Source organism: Nannobrachium achirus (assembly GCF_963921795.1).
Source record: "Nannobrachium achirus genome assembly, chromosome: 7".
NCBI classification, from domain to species: domain Eukaryota; kingdom Metazoa; phylum Chordata; class Actinopteri; order Myctophiformes; family Myctophidae; genus Nannobrachium; species Nannobrachium achirus.
Genome location: NC_137816.1, coordinates 46,187,279 through 46,200,603, shown reverse-complemented (window position 1 = coordinate 46,200,603; position 13,325 = coordinate 46,187,279). Strand labels below are relative to the sequence as shown.

The window sequence follows — 13,325 nt, the reverse complement described above, 5'->3', positions numbered from 1 at the left end:
ATCGATTTATAGATCCATATTTATTTATTTATTTAATCTATCAAACCACTTAAACCCTTATAGACTTAGGCCACGTTTACTCGACAACGGTCTGAGGAAAACAGCTAATAATGTGTCTAAATAATTGTCTCTAGTAAACAGCATTGTGTGAACAGCGCCTTAGTAGGACCGGATTTGTTTCTGTATTCTTCTGCCAAAATAGCCGATCTACAAGCTCTGGTCTACACACCTGGGTGTTTGAGTTATGTGCAGACATAAGGACTCTTGTAATTTGGCATTTGGGGTTATATTGTCATGTTACCAAATATGTATTTGTGTTTTAATCAAACATGGCCTTGTTGTTCTGCGAGTATAGATTTTCAACTATTGTTAAAAAGGTATTCGAGAATCGAGATCCTTGGCCTGCTGTCAGAATGCACAAGAACCCAACAGTATCCCAAGCCCAACCGAGATACTCCATAATATTACTCAGCAAGTTTGCAACTACTGCCATCTGTGAGTGGGCCTCTCACTGTGGTCTCGTTTTGTTTCTCATAAAGTTTAAAAAAGAACTACTGTAGGTACAAACCAGATCAGTGGCCTTGTGGTTAGTGTGTCCACCCTGAGACTGGGAGGTCAGGGTTCGATCCCCAGCCAGGTCATTACAAAGACTGAAAAATGGGACCCAATGCCTCCCCGCTTGGCACTCAGCATCAAGGGTTGGATTGGGGATAAAGTCCCTGTGACATACTAGTGTCATGTCCAGGGGGTGTACTTGTACATCAAGCTGTCTCACACTACAGAAACAGGAGATAAGCTCCTGCCTTATGGGCCTCATGGCTCAGCATGGCTTACTTACTTACTTACTGTAGGTACCGTACACACATCTTCTCCACACATCACACATGCTAGACCGTACCATGTGTTCCACACAACAAAACAGAAACAAGCTTCGTATATAATTACATTTATTTTACACTTACAATACAGTACAAAGGGAAAGTATAAAATGGTTCAAAGAAACCGGCTGCGAAAAATACACGCAGCATTCCCCATATGGTCCCCAAATAAGTTTGTCAAGGTTTCGTATCAGTTTTTCATGCTAAGTGCTTTCCTTTCTGTTGTGAGACTCGTTCAGATCAAATTCAAATGCCTCCAAGCCCAAACAGCATATTGGAAAACAAATAACTTGTCTACAGCAACCCCCCTCCCCTCCCCTGGATAGAACCAAATCTGCAGTTTGTAGAACTAGAAGAAACATTCGGTCCCCTCTCAAAATTGTAACGTAATGGACCGTTATGGGTCCATTTATTTACATGAGTATTGTGTACACTCAGCGTTAAATGATGTTACACGGTGTCATGATCAAACATTAGCTTTTGTTGAACGCAAACGCCGAAAGCTTGGCTGAGGTATCCAACGGCTTCTTCTTCTTGGCATTACTTTCGTCCGTTTCCACCCCCATGTTATCGCTCTCTGCACCTCCATCCCTCTTTCTTTTCTTCAAATCAGTATCTCCGGCCTGACCTTTGGCTCTCTCTGTAAATGCCTAAAGGACAAAGCGGAGGACAGAATAAAAGAGATTCACGTCATGGTCGGAATCAGATTCAGGACGACCAACAAACAGACCTGGAACGCATCCGTGTCATTTTAGATTATAACCACTGTAACCATAATTTTATACTTTAGCTATTCAAAAATAGCAGATATACAAGCTCATAGAACGAGTGCCGTGCTATGATGAGCTTGTAGATCTGCTATTTTAGAAAAATCATTAAAGTTTGGGCAAATCTTTTTCTTTTTTTTTTTACTTAAATTTGATTTGCAAATTAGCACATGTACATTCAATGCAGGGTTTACATTTTTACATCATTTCACTTGTCATAATTCAGTCCATTTCAAAGTCAATTATTGGTGGCGTCATCTTGTTGGGTCTTGTACACAGTCCATTTTTCCCATAACCTTGAATATAGATCTTTTGAAAGTGAACATTTGTTAACTCAAATCTTTGCTTCTGGGGGTCCCTGGAAGAAAGTATTTTTAGATGGGGGTCGTGGCAAAATATAATTCTGGGATCCTTTATTTAAGTTTGAGAACCACTGATATAGCAACATACGTTTTTCAGAAAAATGTTAGGATTTAAAATACATTTATAGAATCGGGTCCTCAGATCTACATTCGTTAGAAAAAAGAAAGAACAAAAAGGCAAGATGGCCGATGTTCTACTGTGCCGACCTGCTCACCCGACGCCCACACCATGGCCAAACACAAACACACATGCACACACACACACTGGCTCAGCCATGCAGTTGTAAATTGCATCCTGTCATGTATAATCACTATTGACAGGCTCCATCCCTGCGTTTGGCCTGCGGGCTCTCATCCTCCCCCGAGCCCAGACAAAAGACGACGCTGGTCTGTAAGGAGCTGGGATGAATCATCAGTGGTCGGCGTGACGACTGATTGGCAACAGCCAGCAGGACCTGAGCCTCCACTCAGGCCTCATAATGCCCACCCACCACCTACTGTACCTCAACACCTGCATCTGAACCCCGTCTGTGATTATTAACCCCATGCAGAATATATCCCACAAGCTACCGTAGGATAGTGATATTATATGATATTTAGTTTTCTTTTTCTTTGCTCTTTTGTTTAGGTTTTCTATTGTGAAAGGTCATTTAAATATTACTCAAGGTGGGCATAATAAGCTTCGGCTTCAGCCCGTACCTTTTTGGTCAAAATATATCTGATGACTATTATTCTGTATGTCTAACTGTCTTGCTGAATCATAATAAAACCTATTCATTCATTCATTCATTCATTTATTCAAGGACTCTCATTTGATAAAGTACCAGATATTTTATGATGCCCAAATAATCTATCAATGTAAAATCCTCAGTGTTAACCTACTGTGTAAGGGTCCATTTGGACCCCCTGGTGGACCCCTTAGAACCAGGTAGCTACTGTAGGACTCATGGCCCAGTGCTGAACTGAGCGGTCATGTAAGACATCCAACACCTAAGGTCTGTCGTAGATTAGAGGTTATCATGATTGATTATGTGTGACGTTATAGAGTAGATCAAGTGTTCATTGATTTACTCTAATGTCTAATGAAATTAAGATAAAATATATAAATAATCAAACAAGCATTCATAAATGCCTAGCAGTTGAACTAATAAATAAAAAACGATACTGATATTGTCCGATATATACATTTTATGTTAACTCTTACTGCCAGATGTTTTATTTATTTTTTGGGTCTGGTGCCATCAAAAAGCGGCTTACCTTTGCGACGTTATAGTAGATAGATAGACATTTATTTATTTATTATTATTATTATTTTTTTTGATTGTGCAACATGCACTTTGGCAGACCAGGCAGCAGAGGGCGTGCAAGAATTAATGTGAATTTGGCCGTTATGTGTTGCCATCCATTTAGACCAGTCACTGGCCACAGAGCCACAAGGCCAGAGAAATCAACACGGAAGAGAATTGGTCTCCGTTGATGTTAACGCATAAGGGATTTTTAAGACCATCACTGCGGGCGATGTGATTACAGTACACGGCGGCGCGACCCCTCATCAGCTTACGGACATCAACAAGGTAAACGAACGAACGGCCGTATTGGCCCGGCGCGACACAGAGAATTGGGGCGATCGGGAACGTCCGTAGCAGTAAAACAGTTAATATATAATCAGACATCTCTACTAGCTTAATACCACTATATCGATACAATGTAGATAGATTGCTCAGCACTATTTTAGAGTATTATTTCATAAGGAGGTTGGTCAGAGTGGACGGCAGTAGTGTCAGAGGACTGTTAATGTTTGAATAATCATTGATTAAAATACCCAAGGACAAGGTTCACATTTTGTTGGCCATGGTCCGACCAGTATCAATGTTCAGCTGAGAATTTACTGTAGGTGAGATTTGTGACTGATCGATTCTGTTACCATCAAAGCTAACTAAGTACACAGTAGTCTCTTTATCCATAAAGGGGTACTACATACAGTACGTGTAAGTGTGTAATGAGTATTCTCTCGTGCTCACAGTTAAATCAAAGTGACTTTTATCCCCCCGAGACAGTGGCCATTCTTTTGCAGTAAGGCAATCTGGCAGAATTTCTTAAAAGTTTCATATATATATATTTTTTAACCTAAAACTGTCGGTTGCTCACAAGGAAGGTTAGGCAGCCCAAAATAAATGACATCACTTGAATCGTTACTTTTCCAAACCTCAATATTCTCTTTCTCTCCCTTCCTCACACACACACACACGCCATTATCATTAAATCAATGCCCCCCATTATCATTAAATCAATGCCCCCCCCCCCCCACACACACACAGCTGATGGTTAGGACAGAGCAGGTCTGTACCATCCATCAGCTGGGCCAAGCCAATCATCTTTGCTGGATATGGTACCAGATGTTGCTTCATACTGTATATCACAAACACAACCCCTGTCTCATAGGGATGATGGGTATCATCATTAGGATTCTTTCCATTCTGGGGTTTAATAACCCATTTAGACCTGCATCCGTGTCACTCTAGATTTTAACCACTTTAACCATTATTTTATGCGTTAACTATTGAAAAATAGCCGTGCTGCAAGCTTGTAGATCTGCTATTTTTGAAAAATCATGAAAACTTGTGCAAATATTAGACAAAATATTTCTTTGAAGAACATTTGTAACTCAAATATTTGCTTCTGGTACATACTATTTTGAGATGGGGTTGACAAGACATGAAAAGGTTTGAGAACCACACTGATGTCATAGAAACATGCGTCTTTCCAAAACCTAAAATAATATAAAAAGACAAGATTTTTTCAAAAATAGCAGATCTACAAGCTCGAGTGCCGCGCTGCGAGCTTTATATCTGCTGTTTTTCAATAGCGAAAGCATAAAATAATAATGCGCTCCCGGTCTACAGTAAACGTGTTTGAGGAGGTTAAGATGTGTTGCGTACCAGTCGGTCCTCTGCTGACAGCGTTCTGAAGCGACTCATGGCTTCCTTAATGATGTCGGTCTCCTCCAGGTCAGGCTGGTCAGCTGTGATGCTCTTCCTGTTCTCCTCCAGCCACAGCTGGAAGCCTGTCTTTGGCCTGACACACACACACACACACACACACACACACACACACACACACACACACACACACACACACACACACACACACACACACACACACACACACACACACACACACACACACACACACACACACACACACACACACACACACACACACACACACACACACACACACACACACACACGATTAGAATGACCGACTAGGGCAGTCATAATCGTGACTAGGGCTATCATGATGATTATGACATTTTTACATGACGATTAATTGTCACTCAAATAATTGCGATTAACGATTTAATTGTGTGTTTGTCGTTGACAATTACATTTCTGTTTGGCTTGTAGGCTTTGAAGTTGCACATGGTAGATATGAGATATAACCTAAATATACAAAGGAATGACTGACATATTTGACTGACAACTTTATACTTAAAAAAAGAACATTGAGCTCACAACGCGTCGCATTCTCGGCGCGTTGTGAGCTCGTAGATCGGCTATTTCCACTATTTTTGAAAATGTTTGAAAATATATGATCATTTTTCAACATGGAAACGATTATGGCGATTATGACAAAATAATTGCGATTATGTCAAATAATTGCGATTATGTCAAATAATTGCGATTAGACACTATGTAATAATTGTGACAGGCCTATGAACGACGGAGCGTCATTTTCTGATCATATTCTTGTGTCAGCTAATAATGACTTACTTTCTGTTCTCACTGTTATCTGCTGTCGGGGCAGTAGGCGGGACCTCTGCTTGCTTCGGCGTATCCACAGGCAGTTCAGAGTTCTCCCGAGGCTTCTTATTGGCCGCCTTGGGGCCAATCTTAGACGCCGTCATGTGTAGCAGTGTGGACTGAGTCTGGAGGAGACAAGTAAAGTTGAGTTGAGCAGTATACAATCAGACTGATTGTAGCGCTATATCCAAATAATCCAAATCCACACAGAGAGGTTACAGCAGGGGTCTTCAACAGGGGGTCCGGGACCTCAGAGTTACTACAGGGGGTCCATAAAATATTTGTGTGATTGGGAACATTAGCCAGAAATAGTCAATCTACACAAGAGCTACACAACAACGTCTAGAGGGAAAAAAAGAGCAGACCAAGTACAGAGCCAATGGTCAAGTTGACTAAATATTGAGGGTTTAAAACCTTAACTGTCTGAAAATACACATTAGCATGAATCCAGCTAACTATGAAATCTATGAAAGAGTTTAATCTGCAACAAAGTTTAGTAGTGGGTGTCCCTGCTTCATCTCTCTCAGCCAAGGGGTCATTGGGCTGACCCCTGCTTTACAGAATACTAAGGCTGTAGAAAAGGAATACTACCTTATTGCTGCATGACAACACAATATGATGTCACAATGAGGAAAGCGTCACACTTAAGAGCTATAAAAACCCAAGTTGTCTTGTTCGGCTACTAGTACAGAGATAAGTAATAAAGTGGATTAGAAAGTAGAGTCGTCGTAAGAACAGCCTATACACCTCGAAGACCTAGCAGGAAGTGCTATTACACTTGATAATTACATCTCCAGTGAAGAGAATAGAATGATGAGTACCCCATCCGGGAAAGGATCTTTGGCGGAACTTATTCGACAGGCTCGACAGGGTGCACGGAATTATGAAACCATATTCCCTGACCAAGAACTCCCCCACATCTCAGCCAGACGAGCAAATCTCCTCTGCCTAGTGCCGGATGACGATGATGTCTGACCTTGTATCTATGTGAGTTAGTTTGATCAACGCTCTCGACCCTTTAAAAGTGAAGTTACACACTTATTCTGTTGCATTACAACAGAACTCTGTAACAAAGGCGATTTGGTGTCATTTAGGCAGTAGACTAGACAGACAGGTGAGTGCTGCAACACAGGTCTTCAACCAGAATCCAACAGAGGACGCAATGCTTATCATTGCATGTCTCATTCGTTAACTAACCTGTTGTTGTTGTTGGTAGAAAAAAGTGTATGGTACTTATTTACTCCTAACTTCTGCTAAGAGACCAATTGTACTGCAATAGTACATTTCACAGTAAATAAGACTATGTGGTCGATATGATATCCAGTTAGTTATTGGCTGGGCCCAGCCCAATGTCATGTTTTAATGTGATTTATATAGGAATGAGGGAACTAAGTGGTCTCCCTGTCTCCCAGATGGGACACAACAGTTATGGATTGCAACTTTAACCATGTACACAAAAATAACGAATAAATAATACATTATTAAAATATTGTATATAATTGTGTTTTCACAATACTCTAGTAGTGTTAAACCAGCAGTTCTCAAAGTGTATTCCAGGGACTCTGTGGGTTCCGTTAGGGGGGTCTAAATTGACCCATACAAGTCTGTAACTCTGACAGTGTACAAATGGAACCAAATGAACCCTCATTTGGTTCCATTTGTACACTGTCAGAGTTAAAGGGAGACCTTGAAATGTGAAAGTTTGAGAAACACGGTGTTAAACGACCGTTCAATCTGTACTGTTTTTCAGAAGCCAACGCTACACATTTAGAAAAACAAAAGAAAGAAAAAAGGCCAAATAATGCCCATTCCTACTTCTGGTGTGTGTGTGTGTGTGTGTGTGTGTGTGTGTGTGTGTGCACTGTAAGATCCTTAGTGTTCATTTAACTCTGAGAATGGTGCTTGAGAGACTCAAAGTCCTACCTTTGTCTTGGATTTGGGTGCCAGGGGTTTCAGGACGGGGGTTTTGCTCTGCTTTCCTGCAGCGCTGCTGAGAGGAACAGACCTCCTGACGGATGTCATGCTGTCCAGGACATTGGTCACTCTGGGACCAGGCTGACCACACGAAGGAGAGGCCCTCCCTGAGCCCGAAACCTGCACACACAAACATTACATTACATTCAGAAACATTTGTTTTTATATGGCATGACTACATGAGAGGCTAGCCTTCTATGTATATGTGTGTAACTGAGGGAAGACTGACGTCAATACGTCAAAGACCCAAGCCTTTATTGGACCCAGTCTTGTTTTGTTTTCTTTAAAATAGAGAAGCCATTCAACCCCCCCCCCCCCCCCTTGAACATTAAATATGACTCACCTTGAAAGGATTCACCCGTCCCTCTTTGCTGACTGCAAAACAAATAAACATTAACACATTTTTTTTTTACTTCACGAGCACAAATTAATTCACAATACATCAATATAAATGTAGCCTCGGAAACCCAGCCTTTATTTGGCGATCGGTAGAGAAATAAAGCCTGGGCTATCGCGTTAAAATCACTGATGTAGGAAGTGTAGAATTTCCCTAACCAATCAGAGTGCAGAGGGGCGTCGCACCGAATTTGTTGACGTCATGACGCAGCAGCGTTCTCTGCGCTGAGCAGAGGGGAGTGGGGGGAGAACACATGCTATTGGCCAGAGACTCCCGGTGAGATTCGCTGGGTTGTGTAACCCCGCCCATCTGCCAGCATAGACTGTCCGCGTTAGGTTAGACTAATATAAATGTGATATTATATTAAATAAACAAACTATTCTTTGCGGCCTTTAATGACAGCTTTGATTTTCTGTGGTGGTGAAGATGTGTTGTGAAGATGTACTCTAGGCCATGGGTCTTCAACAGGGGGCCCGGGACCCCTAGGGGGTCCTCAGAGTTACTACAGGGGGTCCTCCAAATATTTGAGTGATAGAATTTATAAAACTGTATGGAATCTATGCTAAGGTTGTGGAGGGTCCCTGCTTTATCTCTCTCTCAACTAAGGGGTCCTTGGCCTGAAAACGTTCCCCTGCTCTACGCAGACACGGTCAGCTGGTGAGCCAACGTTTACTCACTGGGTTTCAGGACTGGCTTTTCAGGTGACACTGCTCCTTTTGCAAATGGATTCAGACCTACAGTACATGGTTGAGAGAAAATATCAGAATAAGAAAATGTAATAAAAACATGGACATACAATGCAGCACAGCATAAAACAACAGAAGATTAATTTGTATTTGGAGATGTTGGACAGAGAGAGGTGCAGGCGTTACGACTTACGCTTCCTGCTTCCTGAAGCCTCCTCCTCCTCTTCCTCCGTCTCCATCTGTCCTTCGTCCTCCATGTCATCTTCACACTCTTCCTCATTGTTGTGTTTGGTGTTGTGATGGATGCCTGCGCTCCTTCCATTCTGACCACGTCTGTCCAGGACAAAAGTCAATATGCATGAAAGTGGCAACAGATGGTTTCCTATACAGAGGGAGAAATGTGTACATTGTTCTAATAGGGGCGGCATAGCTCAGGGGTAGAGAAACCGTTATTAGAGCACGAAGGGTTCCCGAAGGGTTCCCAGTTCGAATCCGGGCTCCCCCTGAGTTAATGTCGAATAGTCCTTGGGAAAGACTCTGAACCCCTAATTGCTCCCGGTGAGCAGGTTGGTGCCTTGCATGGTTTCCTCCGCCACCGGTGTATGAATATGTGCGTGAATGGGTGAATGTAATGCACAATCTATGTAAAGTGCATTGGATAAAAGCGCTATATAAATGCACTATTTACCATTTAATACAGGGGTCTTCAACAGGGGGTCCTCAGAGTTACAACAGGGGGTCCTCCAAATCTTTGTGTAATAGGATAATTCTTTTAAATGAACAACTTGAACCCTCGCATCCCTATTCTGAGGAGAACTTTAGCCAAAAATAGCAGATCTACAAGCTCTCAACGCCTCACACTGCGAGGCGTTGAGAGCTTGTAGATCTGCTATTTTTTTCAAATAGGTTTGGAGTGAAATGTTAAATTGACTAAGTATCAACTAACTAATCTAATATGATGATAGTTATGTCAGCTTGAATACACTTCATAGTTATGCACGTACAAAAGTGTATCAATGTTTCATGGTCAATTCAATGATGAATATGGAATAGACAAGTTGACTAGCCGGTGTGGAACAGTTGTAGACTGTCTGTTAGCGGTTAGCAGCTTTAGCACCAAAAACCCATAGGCATTGATGATAGAAATGTTGATCCCTCATCAAGACCAAGTTCATTGAACTTTACCCAGAGTTCACCCGGGCGGGGGTGTACTGGGGCTCCTCCTCCTGCTCGTCGGGCCCTTCCTCCTCCTCCAGCTGGTTGGACTTCTCCAGGGCCATCTCGCTGAGGCGCTGCGCCAGGACCATGCGTCTGGAGCGCGAGGCGTAGCGCATGGCCAGCGTCACCACGTTCTGGGTCATCATCTCAGCCAGCTCCACGCAGCGGAACTCCCGCTCCAGCTTACAGGACAACTGGAGGCACAGAGGAGCGGAGGATGGAACACTGAACAGTTAGTTAACAATCTGGATCGTCTGAGCAAGCAGCAAGTGACTTAAGACCGGAAATTATTTTATACTTTAGCTGTAGAAAAATAGCAGACATACATAGCACGGCACCGAGTGCCGCGCTGCGAGCTTGTAGATCTGCTATTTTTGAAAAAACATAAATATTTCAAAATCTTTGAATATATCTTTTTTTTAAAGTGAACATTTGGAACTCAAATATTTGCTTCTGGGGGGGTCCCAGATACGTAATATTTTGAGACGGGGGTTGATGGCCAAATACATACAGTACAGTATAATTCTAGTGGTCCTTGACATGAAGAAGTTTGAGAACCACTCATGTAGAAACACGCGTTTTTCTATTATAGAATAGAACTAACTTGCACAAATGTTCACGATTTTTCAAAAATGGCAGATCTACAAGCTCGCAGCGCGGCTGTGAGCTTGTAGGGCTGCCATTTCTTAATAGTTAAAGCATAAAATAATGGTTAAAGTAATAATGCGTATTATTACCCGGCTTGGTTGAATGCTTGATTCTGATTGGTCAAGCGCTGAAATCAGCGGTGAATTATAGGCGTATAATGACCGCTCTATAACGGACCGCTGCCTAATCAAAGGCTCAGAGCACCTGCTGCATTCAGGCTGCACTGTGTGAATTTAGTGCCGTATCCAACATGTCAGCCATGTAAACAAACACAGCGTCATTTACAACTAAACGTTGCTCTCAAGAATGTTTTAAAAAACATTTGAGGCGAGAAATAGACGACGCAGTAGCAGAAAATGGATTCTATTTGATCAGCAATTCCTTGTTTTCCATGCGACCTTGTGTTGCGCTCGGGGGACGCCCAGCGCAACACTTGTGGAACACTTTCAGCCGTCTGTAAACAAGGAAATACTTTTTTTTTTTTTTTTTTTCGTTTTTAGTCAAATTATTAATTGCATTGAGCCGGGTAATAAGCGGTAGTAAGCAGGCACCTCCGCTATCACGTCGGTGGCATATCAACCTGTCGGTCTCCTATCACTCAATAATCACCGCTGAGCGAGATTTTATCCCTTACATAATGCGTTCCCGGTCTTAATGGGTTAAAGCGGACATGAATGATCAAGTATTAACAGGTCGACCTAACATCTTTCTACCCAGAGACAGGAGAACTGTACATTGTGACACTTCACACAGCCAGTTATAATTGTAATGGTCTCTCTACTCCGCAATGATCCTCTATGATGAGGAATTATATTCGACAGCTATGTACAGTCTCAGTATCAGTGCAATTACAAGTACATCAACCACTTTGTAATGTGTCTCCGATGTAGTTTTGCCTCACTCACAGCAAACATCTTCATAAGCAGCTCCTGCTGCTGCTTCTGGGCCTGGCTCTGTCCATCCTCGTCGATCTCATAGCCACTGGAGGACAAGAAGCTGTAGTGATTTTGGAAGAGCATCGAGCGCCAGTATTGCTCCTGCGGGAAGAAGCCAAGCACAGTATTGGACAAGAACAGTTGTCAAAGGCCGATTCTATGTTATTCGTTCTGCAATTGTTTAAAACGAGTACACTGATTGTGCATGTTGCCACGAGGAACTCCAACATAGGTACTCGTAAACAGACAGGGTGAAAACATTAGAGATGTGCCGATTGATCGGTGAGTGATCGCGATCTAGATCAGCTATTTTCACAATATTTATCTGTGGGAATGAATGTGGGAGCTTCATCTCCTACAAGTTGAATTGGATACTAAAGGACCTCAGCCTGCAATCGCCTAATGTTTATACTTAATATACAATGTCAATGTTTTGTACGAAGAATCATTACATATACAAATGCTGCTACAGTAACACAATAAATAGAAGAATTTATGGATTTGACATTGTGATCGTGAATATCGGTATCGGCAGATACGGTGACCGTTTTCGCCCCCAAAAATCGCAATCGGAGCATCTCTAGAAAACATCATCTCCACCCTAACAGGCGGACATAATTAGCGCGTGTAGAACAGATTAGGAGAGCTGGTTAGCTGTCTGTCTGGGGTGTTATTGGGTGGAAAGCAGGCATTACCTCCATCTGTCCCTTCTCTGTGGTGGTCTGACAAACAGGCAGGTTGAAGGGCAGGATGGCTACAGCAGGCCTGGGCAGGGTAGGGGGGAACCTGGAGCCTTTGCACGGGATACACCTGGACAATCCAGGAGAGACACGATTCAGCACAACAAACTGAAACACTGATGACTGAAAGGAGGCTTCCATTCGAGATTTTAAGGATAAAATTACTTCCAATTCTAGCCTATTGTTCATACCATAATAGTTCAGATATATAGATATCAAATGTCTATGTTTTTACAGATGCTTGCAGGACCTGTAATAAGCCAGGTGTCCATTGCCTTTCATAAATATGCTTTAGGAGTCAGAAAACTCTGTTCAAATAAAGATACCACCTCAACAGATTCCGAATTCCATGAAGTTAAAGGGAAACTGTCATACTTTTTGAGCGGTTAACATGTGTTTTCAGGCCAAGGGGTCCTTGGCCTGAAAACGTTGAAGACCCCTGGAATAGCCAAAGTATAAAAGCTTTTTAGCTCCAAACTAAAATGACACTTGATGATTAATGGTTTCAGACCATGGGAGAGCGGAGGAAGCGTTACCTGAGCTGCTCTGGGTTCTCGTGCGCTCCCACCACCCAGTAGTGATCCGACTTGCCCTTGCAGTGGTCCCTGGTGTTACACACCGGCGCCCATGTGTTCCCCACGGAGCGGTTTAGAAGCCGCACCACCCCCTCCGAGTCCACATAACACGGGGTACCTAGAAGACCAGACACAATCAGTCCACATAACACGGGGTACCTAGAAGACCAGACACAATCAGTCCACATAACACGGGGTACCTAGAAGACCAGACACAATCAGTCCACATAACACGGGGTACCTAGAAGACCAGACACTATCAGTCCACAGAACACGGGGTATCTAGAAGACCAGACACTATCAGTCCACATAACACAGGGTACCTAGAAGACCAGACACTAT

At 42.6% G+C, this 13,325-nt stretch overlaps 1 protein-coding gene across 1 annotated transcript in view; it reads right to left on the bottom strand.

Moving 5' to 3' along the window:
* Positions 1-951: 951 nt before the first annotated feature.
* The window catches only part of wdhd1 (WD repeat and HMG-box DNA binding protein 1), a 33,152-nt gene continuing 20,778 nt past the window's right edge, over positions 952-13,325 (bottom strand). Inside the window, 11 exon segments of the mRNA XM_080729485.1 lie at positions 952-1,528; positions 4,947-5,082; positions 5,781-5,935; positions 7,734-7,904; positions 8,128-8,159; positions 8,859-8,915; positions 9,061-9,200; positions 10,053-10,279; positions 11,639-11,770; positions 12,364-12,478; positions 12,945-13,101. Of these exon segments, the coding sequence (XP_080585611.1) occupies positions 1,352-1,528; positions 4,947-5,082; positions 5,781-5,935; positions 7,734-7,904; positions 8,128-8,159; positions 8,859-8,915; positions 9,061-9,200; positions 10,053-10,279; positions 11,639-11,770; positions 12,364-12,478; positions 12,945-13,101 (1,499 nt within the window). The 3' untranslated portion in view covers positions 952-1,351.